Source organism: Catharus ustulatus, chromosome 10, assembly GCF_009819885.2.
Source record: "Catharus ustulatus isolate bCatUst1 chromosome 10, bCatUst1.pri.v2, whole genome shotgun sequence".
Lineage (NCBI taxonomy): Eukaryota > Metazoa > Chordata > Aves > Passeriformes > Turdidae > Catharus > Catharus ustulatus.
In genome coordinates this window covers 327,999-341,054 of record NC_046230.1, presented here as the reverse complement: position 1 = coordinate 341,054, position 13,056 = coordinate 327,999, and the positions used below count along the sequence as shown (strand labels likewise).

The 13,056-nt window shown below is 43.4% G+C and overlaps 1 protein-coding gene across 1 annotated transcript in view; it reads left to right on the top strand.

The window, feature by feature from the left end:
* The window catches only part of CLSTN2 (calsyntenin 2), a 213,844-nt gene that overhangs the window by 116,224 nt on the left and 84,564 nt on the right, over positions 1-13,056 (top strand). The window contains exons 2-3 of the mRNA XM_033069303.1: positions 1,510-1,705; positions 4,262-4,470. Coding sequence (XP_032925194.1) covers positions 1,545-1,705; positions 4,262-4,470 — 370 coding nt within the window. The 5' untranslated portion in view covers positions 1,510-1,544. The remainder of the gene's footprint in view (positions 1-1,509; positions 1,706-4,261; positions 4,471-13,056) is intronic.

Sequence of the window (13,056 nt, the reverse complement as noted above, 5' to 3'; positions counted from 1 at the left end):
TCTAAGCAATGCCTAATACATGTTTTCAGTGCCTCAGAATTACCAAAAATTTTATGTGTTGCTCCTCTAAAGACATTCACAGGATTGATTGCAATTGTTAGGTGTAGGATTTGTCTGCCAAATTTCAGTGGATGTATCTGAGCGAAGCTTCAGCTCCTGTGGTCATAAAGGGAAATCTGTGTGGTTATAGTTGAGGGAATATTCTAAAAATCCTATGTTTATACCTCAGTGTACCTAATCCCCACCCTCCTTGCACACATACCCTTGCCATTTTTTATTTTTCACACATAATAGGAATTACGAAATTCAGCACTTTTACAAAGTCACTGTCTGTTCTCTTTTGAAAAAATAAACAACATATTGTAACAGAGAAAGAGGAGTCAGAGGTTATGGATTAGAGGTTATGGATTCAGAGTTAATTTAGAATTTGGCACTTGGCTCAGATATGATTGGCAAGGAGATTTTCAAAAGGCTGCAACTGTAAAATGGAAATAAATGGAAAAGGATTATGTGAGTGGGAGATGGCTTTGAATCTATAATGCATGTCCCGAGACTGACTTGCTCATAAAAGAGCACTTGTTTAATGTGTCATAAAAATATTTAAGTCACATTGATCTTTTTATAAATATTTCATTTTTAAAGTTGGATTCTGGAGTAGTTAAAAATTAACTCCGTGTGCATATCCTTGCTATCATTATGAAGGATATAAAAAGGAACACCAGAAACTGGGTCTTTTCTCCCTTTCCAGTCTCACATTCTCGCAAGATTCTTTATGTTGTCTTTTGTGACCAAATCAATTATTTTAGTCCTTGCTGTATCATCTGTTCTGTTCTATAGTACTCCTCTGAGAGATGCTATGGATCTATTACATTAGGAAACAGTTTGGAGGCAGAGCGAGCTGCTGCCAAGAAGGCACTCATGTGTGAGAGTGAGACTGTGGGTGGGTGACTGAGATGTCCAAAAGGGGCACTTGTCTGTGTGCCTTCAACTACTTCTGTTCCAAATATGATGTATGTCTGTAAATAAAAAAGGATGTATTTTGAATATGCCCATGGTCTGCACGAATCTGCACATCTGCTACCACCTGGCAGCTCAAGTGACTCAAGGAGGGACAGTAGCTAAAAAAAGACACCTCTGAAGTATCATCTGTTTTTCTTTTTGTTATTTTCTTTAAATAAACACAGTCTCTTAATTTAGCTCAAGAATATTTTAGCTCACTGTTGCTGTTGGTACCATATAGAATGGCCTCTTGGGCTTTCAGAAGCCATTTAGTACTGACGGAGGAAGAGGGAGGAGTGTGCCTGGAGCTGCACTCAGCACATCTCACTGCACAGGCACCTGATTAATGGCCTTTTTGGATGCACAATGACCTGGTGCCTGAGTCTGCATTTTCTCCTTCTGGAACAGCAGGTGAAATACAAATGAACTTTGCAGGTGTCACTCCAGTGCATAAGACTTAGACACGTCCACCCCACCCCAGTTATGATTGTTTTGTGCTGTTCCTCACAGGCGAAATTTGTGCTTTTAAAATCCATGGGAAAGAAATGCCCTTCGAGGCTGTTGTGCTGAACAAGACATCTGGAGAAGGTCGGCTTCGAGCAAGGAGTCCCATTGACTGTGAGCTGCAGAAGGAATACACATTCATCATCCAGGCCTATGACTGTGGGTCAGGACCAGGCGGAACAAACTGGAAGAAATCGCACAAGTGGGTGAAAATGAGGAGAAATATTTTTTTTGCTTTGGCGTACATTTGCTCCACAGTCTATGTTATTGTCAGGTAGAAAGCAAACAAAACACAGATGAACCATTGTTGCAATATTTTTTCATTCCTTTTTCCTATTAGAAAATATATTCCTTTTCGTTTGTGTCAGTTAAAGCTTTAGACAGGACCCCTGTTCAAGTGGATAAATTCATCTCAGTTTTGTTTTCTATTTTCCATTCTTGCTTTCATGTTGAACACATCCAGGTCATAGAAGCTGGCTTTCAGTTGATATTTGCAATTTTAAAATAGGCTTTCTCTCTGTTCATCTCATTTCAAATGGTAAGAAGAAAGGAATCATCCCCTTTTTTTAGTATATGTATGTCATAAGCTCAGCAGTGTCACATTTGAACAGAGTTCAGTGTTTCTCTGAGAAAGTGAAGTCCTCTGAAGAGGAGTGTGTTGAAGGTGAGTAGGTGGTACTTTTTGCTGTGGAGCCAATTCCCTGAATAAGCTCAGGTGGCACAGTGCCTTTTTTCCCTTTGAATTCATGAAATTAAACTCCAGACCATTTGTCATTAAAGATGAATTTAACTCACATAGATGTGTAAGTGCTGTACAAGTACAGTAATTTCACGATTACAAGCCGCACGGACTATAAGCCGCATCTCCAAATGTTGGCAACATTTCGTTCTTTGTCCATAAATAAGCCACACCTGATTATAAGCCGCTCTGTCATTTGCAGCCAGGACCCGCATGCAACAAAGTTGTCAATTAGCAACAGAATCGCAGGACCGCAGGGTTTACTGGCTCAGTTTGGGCTGTGCGGGCTCAGCCTGCTTGGGGCTACCGATGGGGCTGGGTGGCCCAGCTCGGTGCTGCCGCTCGGCAGGGCCGCTCGGGGCTGGCTACCGCTGCCACCGGGCTCGGCTGCCCTGGCCCGGCGCTGCCCTGTGGTGGCAGGTGGGGACAGAGCCTGCCAGCACCCGCGGCAATGGCGGCAGGAGGGGAAGGAGCCTGCCTGCTCCTGTGGCGGCAGCGGCAGGAGGGGAAGGAGCCCCCCCGCTCTTGTAGTGGCAGGCGGGGGCGGGAGCCCCCCGCTTCCCCCACGGGTTGTGGGGATGGCAGCACGCAGCCCCCGCTTCCCCCTCGAGCCGCAGGGATGGCAGCACGGAGCCCCCGCCTCCCTCCCCCTCCCCCGTGCTGCCGGCACAGAGTCCCCCGCCTCTCCCCTGGGCTGCGCTGCCTGAAGGAGGGAGCTCCCTGCCTCCCCACCAAGCCATGGGGATGTCAGCACAGAGCCCCCCGCCTCTCCCCTGAACTGCACTGCCTGAAGGAGGGAGCTCCCCGCCTCCCTCCCCCCCACGCTACTGGCACTGAGCCAGCCTCACCCACCGCGCAATACCAATTTGTAACAATCGCGAAATCCTGGGTTTTACTGGCAGGTGCTTGGCTTGGCACCCTGGCTGGCACTTCCGGGGTTGGAAATTTCAGAAAATTTTTCACATATCAACCGCTCCTGAGTGTAAGCCGCATTTCCGGGGTGGAAGCAAAATTTTAGTCAAAATGGTGTGGCTTATAATCGTGAGATTACTGTAGTTAGTTTTGCTGAGAGCCATTATAATAAATTACTTATAGTAATCATTCTTCCTTTTGCTCATCCAGGACACACAACAATTAAAAATTTAATTAGGTCTATATTGCATGCTGAAGTTTTCAGGATATTTAAAAAGAATATAATTTTAGGAGGAAGCCTACAAGAGCAGATAACCATCAAATCGCAGAAACAGGTTTTACTTCACAATATCAAATTCTATTATGTTTCCCCCGTCTCACGTCAGTAACAATCTGGTAGAAATCCAGTTGTGGAAAGTTTTGGTCTAATCTTGACTAAATTAAATCTGGCCCACTGCCACCAGACTTTGTCTAATATCACACACTCAACCACGCTGCCTGCGATCCCAGCTGTTACTGAGGCTCTGCCATTGCTCCAGAACATCCCTTCTGTGTCCCTCTGTCCTCTGCCTATCAAACCAGAAAGTAAATCCTTCCAAAGCAAGGTCTTCAGGGTTTGCTCACTAAATACCAAAGGCTACATGTGGTGGGCTACATGTACAGGGTTCTACTAATTGAAGGATTAGATAATTATCATCAGCAGATGGTGAGAGCCTTACTTAATATGGAAGAATGTTTGTAAACTCGCCATTTTTAGGTAGTGGATATGGAATACTACTGTGATTTTTTTCCTCTTTGCTTATTTTACCCTGTAGTGATATCACTGACTTTCTGCTGGGGTTCGTTTTTAGAGGCTGATCTTAACAGGGAGCACCATGAAACCCTCTCCCTACAAGCCATGGCAATAGACTTTTACCTACTGCCACATTAAGATACTAAACTGGGCAAATTAAACGTAAAAATTCAGTAATATCTCATTTTAATAGGTGCTTACGTAGTTCTCTAGATACGTTTTGTTAGTCTTTTCAAGTGTTTTGAAAAGAAACTGTTGGTGAGGTGTCACAATAAATTATTTTTTCTCTTTGATATTTTCTTTGCCTATTTTAGGGCAGTAGTCCATATCCAGGTGAAGGATGTCAATGAGTTCTCCCCAGCATTCAAGGAGAGCATGTACAAGGCCTCAGTGACAGAGGGGAAGATCTATGACAGCATCCTGCAGGTGGAAGCCACAGACGAGGACTGCTCCCCCCAGTACAGCCAGATCTGCAACTATGAGATTGTCACCACAGATGTGCCCTTTGCCATTGACAGGAATGGTGAGTGCTGCCACAGTAGGGCTGTCTGCAGGGCTGGCAGTGCCTGGGGCACAACCTGATCACCTGGCTGGGGAGGGGACTCCAGAGAGAAATCCTGTTCTCATCTCTGAGAATGGAGGAATCCTCACACTGAGCAATTCCATCCTTTTTGTGTAATGCTGGGGCAGAAAGTGACACAGTAATCTCCTGTGGAACTTTAATCATCAGATTTAGGTAAGCAGCATGATTCTTGGTCACTCAGTCCATTCTTCTAGTTGTCTCAGATCCCATTTCCCAGCCAAGTGATGGCATTTCCCAGGGCAGGATGCATTTCCCAATGCAGGGCTTATTCACTTGATTACAGCTACTCCCATGAAGCAGAGCCTGAAGATGCAATATTTGGCATATGCTTATTGATTTTCAAAACTTTCAGGATTACAGGTCCACAGACTTGCCCAGTTGTGGTGCTTCCTGAAGTGGATCCATTATTCTGCAGCATAGAAAAAAATGTACTTTGGAGAATTAGTACCATTTCTTAAGTTTTTGTTGGTTTGTTGTAGTTGTTTTTTTCTGAGGTATATATTTTATATTTTAGGGAAAATAATAAACCATATAAGGTTTTCCATATGCAACAAACCTTGGTGGCCCTGTATGTCAGTTTCCTGGAACTGCAAAGAACATGGAACTGAGTTTGGGAATGGCGGCTGAGCTGCATGAAAAGTGTGTGGAAGGTCCTTCCTCCCATTCTGTGCTTGCTTCAGACAATAAAAAGTAGTTTCCCCAGAAGAAATTGTCTGCATACAAAGCATTGCTCTTATTTCTCTCTCCTAGCAAAAGCATTTAATCCATGTTGCTTGTAGGAGAGTAAGTACAGTTTGGAAGTCAAATCTGGTTTTTGGCCAAATTGTAAATTGAAAGCATGCATGGAGTTACTGTTTTCTCTGAGCAGTCATTTTCATGTTGGGATGTTTTATAAAAACTCTTTACCCCGTTAAAAATTTTTTAATCTGTATTTGTGCAGTTCTTGCACAATGCACAGATGAGCATCAGAAGACAACCTGTTACATCAATAAATTGTAACAACTTTGGGGAAAAATCCGTCTTGTTATGACACACTGGGAAGCAAGTGTATGGTATAGGAAGTGCAGTTGTGAGGAATATGTTTGTGTTTGAATAAATGAGGGTAACTGGCACAGTAATCCTGAGGATTCTTGGGAATCCAGACAACTGCACAAAGGATTTTTTTCTGCAAGTGGGCATTTGGAAGGAGATATTTGGAAGCAATTCCCTAGAAGCTTTTCCTCTCCATAAGGTTTTTTTTTTTTTTTTTAAACTGGGAGATTTCCCCTATTGTCATGTAAGAAAGTTCTCCATGTCTCTGAATCCATTTTTCCCCAAGATTCCACGTGACTTGTCTATGTGTAGGTACTTAGAGATTGTCTTGTAATTTCCTGTGGGGTTCATGGCAGATATAAGGGACAGAGGAAACCCTGGAATTGGTGTGATACACAGCAGTCATTTCTACTGCTTATGCCTTTTCAGTTCCTATCACACACAGCAGATGCCTCAGGAGTGCTCATGCCTTTTTACAGTCAAAGACATGATCAAAAGCATGGGAAATGTCAGGAGTCTTTGGTTACATCTTTGTCCTCATGTGCCTGGGACCTGCTTTTCAGCAAAGGCAATGAGAAAATAATTTATTTAAATGTGACTTTAAAGCCTGCAGTGAATAATTGGTATGAGGTTGTAATACTTGTAGATTCTTGGTCATGAATTCAATTAATATTTTTGATCTATTTGTTCACTAAAAGAACAGTGCTGCCACAACCAACAGTAATTGCAGTCTAATTTGCAATTTTTTAAGATAATGGTAATTGCTTAAACCCACTGGGATTAGAGACAGAGTTAGAATAGATGGCTATACTTTTATTTTGTGACAGAAATATGTTGCTTAGTTCCAACACATTTCACTGCTGAAACAGTGAGACACTGCTGTCTCTCTGTGGCAGCTGATATAAACTTTCTCTGGTGCAAATTCTTTGGAAGCATGCCCATTTTAGTTCCCTGTAGGGTGGTTAAATAGATGCATGAGATGCCTGGGACTGTCTGGTAATACTGAGCTAATTAGGATTTTGTTAACAGGTTTTTTTAGCCATTGTGAAATACAAATATAGGTTCTTGTGTCTTCTGCAGGTTATGATTTTTTATGCATTTCAGTCACCTATGTGTGGAGTTTTATTGCTCAGAAAGAGGATAACCAGATACCTTAAAATCAAATCTATATATTGCAGGAGGCCCCAAAAGATGGAGGTGGAGGTGAATTGTGAGGAAAACATGCCATCATCTGCCCCTTATGGTGGATTCTTTTCATGACCAACATATGAAAATAACCCCAAATATAAGTCTGTAAAAAGATGAAGCTATTCCATCAGCTCTTTTTCTTGTGACAAGTCACTGTCTTGTTAGGTAAAAGCTATTTCTTGTCCCTAGATCCATGCATGGAGTATTTTTTTTTGCCTTGAAAAATTATAATACACATTGAGGAAGGTTTGCAGAGAGGCAGAGAGAGCCCTGAATTCTGTATTGGTGCACAGGTTGCCTCATCCCTGCTCCATGTGAGGTAGGAGTGGGTAGACAAAGGAAGGAGCATCAGCTTGGGGTATTTCCTACAGGTCCTTGTAACTTAGGCACTTTGGGAAGGTAATATAAAACATTTCAGTCACTTTTGGCAACCCTGGTCCTTGATATGTGATTTCCTTGTGGATAAAATTACTTTGTGTTCTGAAACTATAGCACTAATAAAATTCACTCTTGTATAGGATGAGCCCAACTTGGAGGGTAATGAGCTCTGAGTCATAAAATACAGTCATGTAAAGGCAGAGGACAAATTTATGCTTTGCTGTGCAAAGGACTGTGATTAAAGGTATAAGGTGTAATATGCTTTAAAGTAGTATTGCATGCAGATTAGTCTCATTTTCTCCTTAGCAGAGAATCCAAGTCAAGTCAGTTACTGCAGCAATATTGTGTAGGCTTTTTTCAGGTGACAGAAAAATTAAACCACAATGCACAGATCTCTCTGAATGCCAGCAAAACACATTTCTATTCACATGTCTTGTGCTTTATTTGTCAGGGATTATGGTCAGATAGTCTGGGAACTCAAGTATAGATACAAATTCATTCACAGCTCTGACCCAGTCTCACCTCAAAAATGGGGATGACTCTTATTTGCCACTGCTCTGGGGAGCATTTCACAAATACATGTTCAGTGTGAAGATGAGATGGACCCATCCAGTCCATACAGGTTTTATAAGGTTAAAAATCCTAGACAGGATAGGACCTCAGAGGATCCCCCTTTACAACACCAGAGCTGTGGTAAGAGCTGTGCAAACTTCATATTGCCAGAAAAGTAAAGGCAAACTTCATAGCTGAGCATCTGCTTTTGATATTTATATATTTATTAAATGACAGATTCTTTCCATTATAATTTAAAAATGAAACTTTTAGACAAGATGTGGAATTTAGGAGGAAATCAGTCAAGTCTTTCCCCATTCTTGTGACTGCACCAAAGGCCAAAGAGCCAGAAAAGAAGGATTTCTATACCCAGCTGTCCCTAAAACTCACCTTGAAGAAACAGAGGTGTAAATATATGTGTCCTCAGGAAGGACTTTTTATATTCATGTAGTCCCTGATCTGCCTTTTGTTGTTAGAAAATTGGTTATAGCTCTGGGTATTTTCAGCAAAAGGCAGATATGCAGGAAGACTGAAAAAAAAAATGTATGGCCTAATTTTGAATTGCTTAGAAATGTACTTACTTCTCCCATTAAAATTTTCTCTTTTTAATGTTATTAATTACAGTAATTTCACTATTATAGGCCACACTGAATATAAGCCGCACTTCTGGATGTCAGCAACTTTTCGTTCTTTGTCCATATATAAGCCGCACCTGATTATAAGCCGCACATTACAATACAGAGTGTGATAAAAGGTATCTATTCTATCACCATCTGTTGAGGGTGGGGACAGTGATCCTTATCTCAACGGCAGATATTCTGCTAATGGGCCATCCATTGAAACCAGGCAGGGCATTCTTCTTTATCTTTTCACACCCCATCCTTCCTCTAGCGAGTCATTTTCTGCTAATGGTCATTGAGTCCCACTGTGTGACTGATAAAATTACTGCATCCCATTGGAAGTTGCTCCAGCCAGGGGCAAGAGCCCAACATTTCTTACCAAGATAAAAACAGAGGCTTTGGGACACTAAGGGAGCCCCTTTCTCCACTGGACTCCAGAGGAAAACCGGATTTCTCCACATCACCACTGGACCTCCGGAGGGAAACTGCACCTTCTACAAGAGCACTGCTCCAACTGAATCACATCTGTCACTGCAGGACGATGCAGCCACCATTTAATGGGACTGCTACCAGCACCCTGCCTGAAGGGTGTCAGGTTGTACTCTGACTTTGTCAGGGTTTGGAGCTTGTTGCTTTGTAGTACTGTATTTCTATTTTAATTTCCCTGGAAAAGAACTGTTATTCCTAATTCCCATATTTTTGCCTGAAAGCCCCTTGATTTCAAAATTATAATAATTTGGAGGGAGGGTGTTTACATTCTCCATTTTAGAGAGAAGTTCCTGCCTTTCTCAGCAGACACCTGTCCTCCAAACTAAAACAGCAACTTTTTGTTCTTTGTCCGTATATAAGCCGCACCTGATTATAAGCGGCACTTTGGGTTCGTACCAAAATTTTAGTCAAAATGGTGCGGCTTATAATCGTGAAATTACTGTACTTTTTTGTCTATGAGTGAGATGTAAACAGAAACTTTCAGACTACCATCTCTAAAACTTAAATTAGTCTGTGTTTATAGTGTTTCCCTTCTATGTCTTCTTTTTAATAGTATTGATGAAATTATAAAAACCCAAAGAATCATAAAGCATGAGAGAAAAAAATATTAGGAAATCAATAAGTGATGGGGTAACATCTCCAAGTCATGCAAATGACCTTTCAGAGTAAGACCTAAGAGTCAGAATCTTTGTAGTCCAAATCTGAAATGGCCATAATGAAATACAGATCTTGGAAGACAGATTTAATAAAATGTAAATACCTTGTAATGATTTATAAATCTTGTAGGACAGTTCATACATCACAGAAATTCTAGCAGTCTGCTAATGAAAATTTGTACAATTTTGGTTTCTTGAGAATTATCTTTGCTGATCACAGACTAACATAATACCAAGGAGAACCAAATAGGGAAATATAAGGATTTGTGTAAGAAATAATATAATGCAGAAAGAACAGAAGAATCGAGCAGATATAAAATCAGTAACTAGATATATACAGTGGCAGTTTTTCATTAAATACCCTTAGGCAGCCACTACTCAGGTAACTCAAGATAGTAACATGGGTGATTAGATTGTTTTATCAATCACTAACGCAAAAGCCAATGAAAACAGTTGGTATGGTTGCTGCAGTTCTTGTGGGGAGGAACGAGCTGTGCCCGTGGCAGGCCTGAAAATGCCTGACAAGATGAGGAACCCCAGAGAGAGAACTCCAGAGTGTGCAGGACACTGCCCTGCTTCCAAATCAGCCTTCAGCAACTTGTTCCATTTCTCCTTTCAAGACATAAAAGTATGAGAAGCATTTGTCCCCCTCTTTGCCCTGCTCACAAAGGGAGTGAGAGAGACTCAGAGTCAGCAGTAAATGGGTATTGGGCCTGACTTACAGCTGCAGATGCAAGGGTCTATTTAAGCTACAAGTTTTGAACCTGTAGGTGGTGGTAAATGCAAACAGCAACCTTTCTTCAGGCCTGACCTGGAAAGTTTTGCATCCATTTCAATTAAACTCCTAAAGTTGGCTTTAATGTAATAGTAGTAGTAGTAAGAAAAGTGATGGGTTCTGACAAGATAAGGAGTGTGCAGCAGGGAGACACCTGCTAAAAATCTTCACTTGTCAAATCAATGGAGTGAAAGACTTCTTTTAAGAAGCTGCATTTGTCTGCTTTTTCCTGTATCTCACTCATTTAAGTGAAAAGGAAAAAAAAAAAAGAACAAGCCCAAATGCCCAAACCAAACCTAACATTTTGTGCCTAGCAAAAGAGACTTTGGCCAGCACCTCTGGGGATCAGTTCACTGCATTTAACTAAATTCCAGGATATGGAAGCTGCCTATTTCAAATTTAGCCCAAACAACTGGATTTTGCTGATCCTGGCTTGAGAGCAGTTGTTATGTGTAGCGCTGCTGCAGAGTAAGTTTGTTCCTTGAATTCTAGAACAAAAATCCTCATTTAAAGAGGATTTGGTAAAAACAAGCAGCCCTGAGCAAAAGCATGATATTACAGTAATTTCACAATTATAAGCCTCATCATTTTGACTAAAATTTTGCTCCCGAACCGGAAGTGCGGCTTACATTCAGGAGCGGCTTATATATAAACAATTTTTGGAAATTTCCCAACCCGGAAGTCCAAACCCGCAGCAGCCCCGAGCCGAGCCGGAGCCTGCCCGGCCCCGGGCGGCAGGGCAGTGGCAGCCCAGCAGCAGCACTGTCCGGCACCGGGAGGCACGGCGGCGGAAGCGGCAGGGCACCCCGCACCCCTGCTTCCTGGTGGCAGTGGCCGTGCACGCCCCTCTCCCTCTTCCCGGCAGCACTGGCCAGGCACGTCACTCCCCTGCTTTCCGGCGGCAGCAGCCGGGCACGCCGCTCCCTTGCTTCCTGGTGGCAGAGGCAAGCGGGGCTAGGACCACTCCCTGGCAGTCGCCCCAAGCAGGGCCAAGCCAGTAAACCTCATGATCACGTGATTCTGTTACTAATTGGAGACTTTGTGAAAGTTGCATGTGGATCCTCGCTGCGAACGAAAGTGCGGCTAATAATCCGGTGCAGCTTATATATGGACAAAGACTTAAACATTGCTGACACCTGGAGCTGCAGCTTATAATCAGATGTGGCTTGTAATCGTGAAATTACTGTAATTAAAAAGGAAGAAGTTTCAACTTGTGTAAAAATTAAATTTCAGTGGAAATTAAAATGCTAATAGAACACACATATATTTTGCATGGTGCTCTCCCTGTACTCTGGGAGTTATTCAGAGAAAGATCTTCCCTTTCCTTCTGAAAGTTCTGATGTCTTTGTTCCCAAAGCAAGTAATTCGTCACCTTTATATGTATGTCAGGTTCAGTAGATAAACCCCATTGTTGCTGGGTTTTATTTTCCATGTAATAGCTCTGTGCTGCCCTATCAAACACTGTTAAGAATTGTAATGCAGGAGGTGATTCTGGGGTTGCTCCTATTTTTAAAATGTCTCTCATCTACAGAGTAATAGCTTTTGGGAAACCAGGAAGATACTTTGGTTCAGCAGTGGATCTCAGGAATGTGGCTGTTAAAGCCATGTATTGTGGCAAATGTGGAAAAGGAGTGTGCACCTACTCGTAGCACATATGTGACGATGTACCTGCTAATTACAGTAACTTCATGACTATAAGGTGCACCGGCTTATAAAGCGCACCTCCAGGAGTGAGCAAATTTCGGAACTTTGTACATTATATAAGGCGCACCGGACTATAAGGTGCACTTTTTTTTTTTTCAAGTGAGGAGCCACACCGCATGCAACAAAGTAATGAATTAGTAATGGAATCCCACAACAGTGGAGTTTACAGGCAAGGCGCTCAATTTGGAAACATTTTTCACAGATCGGCATAGCCTTTAAATGCAGCCCCAGGCGCCCTCCCTGTGTCACGAGCCCTGGCACTCCCGCCCGCCCCCAGTGCCCACTGGCATGGCTCAGCACAGCCATGGGACTGCCTACCCCTCATGACTCTGTGCTGCCCCAGTGCTGTTCCCCCTCGTGGCGCCGCGGTGCCACCTCCCCCTTGCAGCTCAGCGCTGCCACCGGGCTGCCTGTTCCCCACAGCTCGGCACTGCTGCCGTGCCGTTCCCCCTCACAGCTCTGTGATGCCACCGTGCCGCCTGTCCCCTGCAACTTGGTGCTGCTGCCATGCCATTCGCCCTCGCGGCTCTGCACTGCCTCCGTGCCGTCCCCCTCACGGCTCCGTGGTGCCGCCTGTCACCTGCAGCTCGGCGCTGCCACCGTGCCGTTCCCCCTCGGGGCTCCACGGTGCCGCCGTGCTGCCTGTCCCCCACGGCTCAGCACTGCCACAATGCCTTTCCCCCTCACGGCTCCGCGGTGCTTCCTGTCCCCTGCGGCCACAGTTTCTGTGGCTTGGGGCAGTCACGGCTCGCACTTCCGGGTTGGCAAATTTCTGAACTTTGTCCACATATAAGCCGCACTTCTGGGTTTGGACCAAACTTTTAGTCAAAAGGGTGCAGCTTATAGTCATGAAATTACTGTACTTTTACCATCTTACTACAGAAAGTGTTGTTGAGCAGATGTTTCTTCATATAGCCATGCCCACAGCATATCCCTCCCATCTTATATTTGCCTACAAGCTTCTTATTTCTCTGCTGCATTGAAAGAAAATCCTTTCTATTCTTCAGAACTGTCCTGCCTATGCATGTCCTGTGTGCTTCCAAGAGCTCTAAGTCACAAGGTACTTGTTGAACCAGGACCCAAATGTTGCAGTCTGTGGATGTTTAGCCAAGAATGAATCTCTGAATGTTTT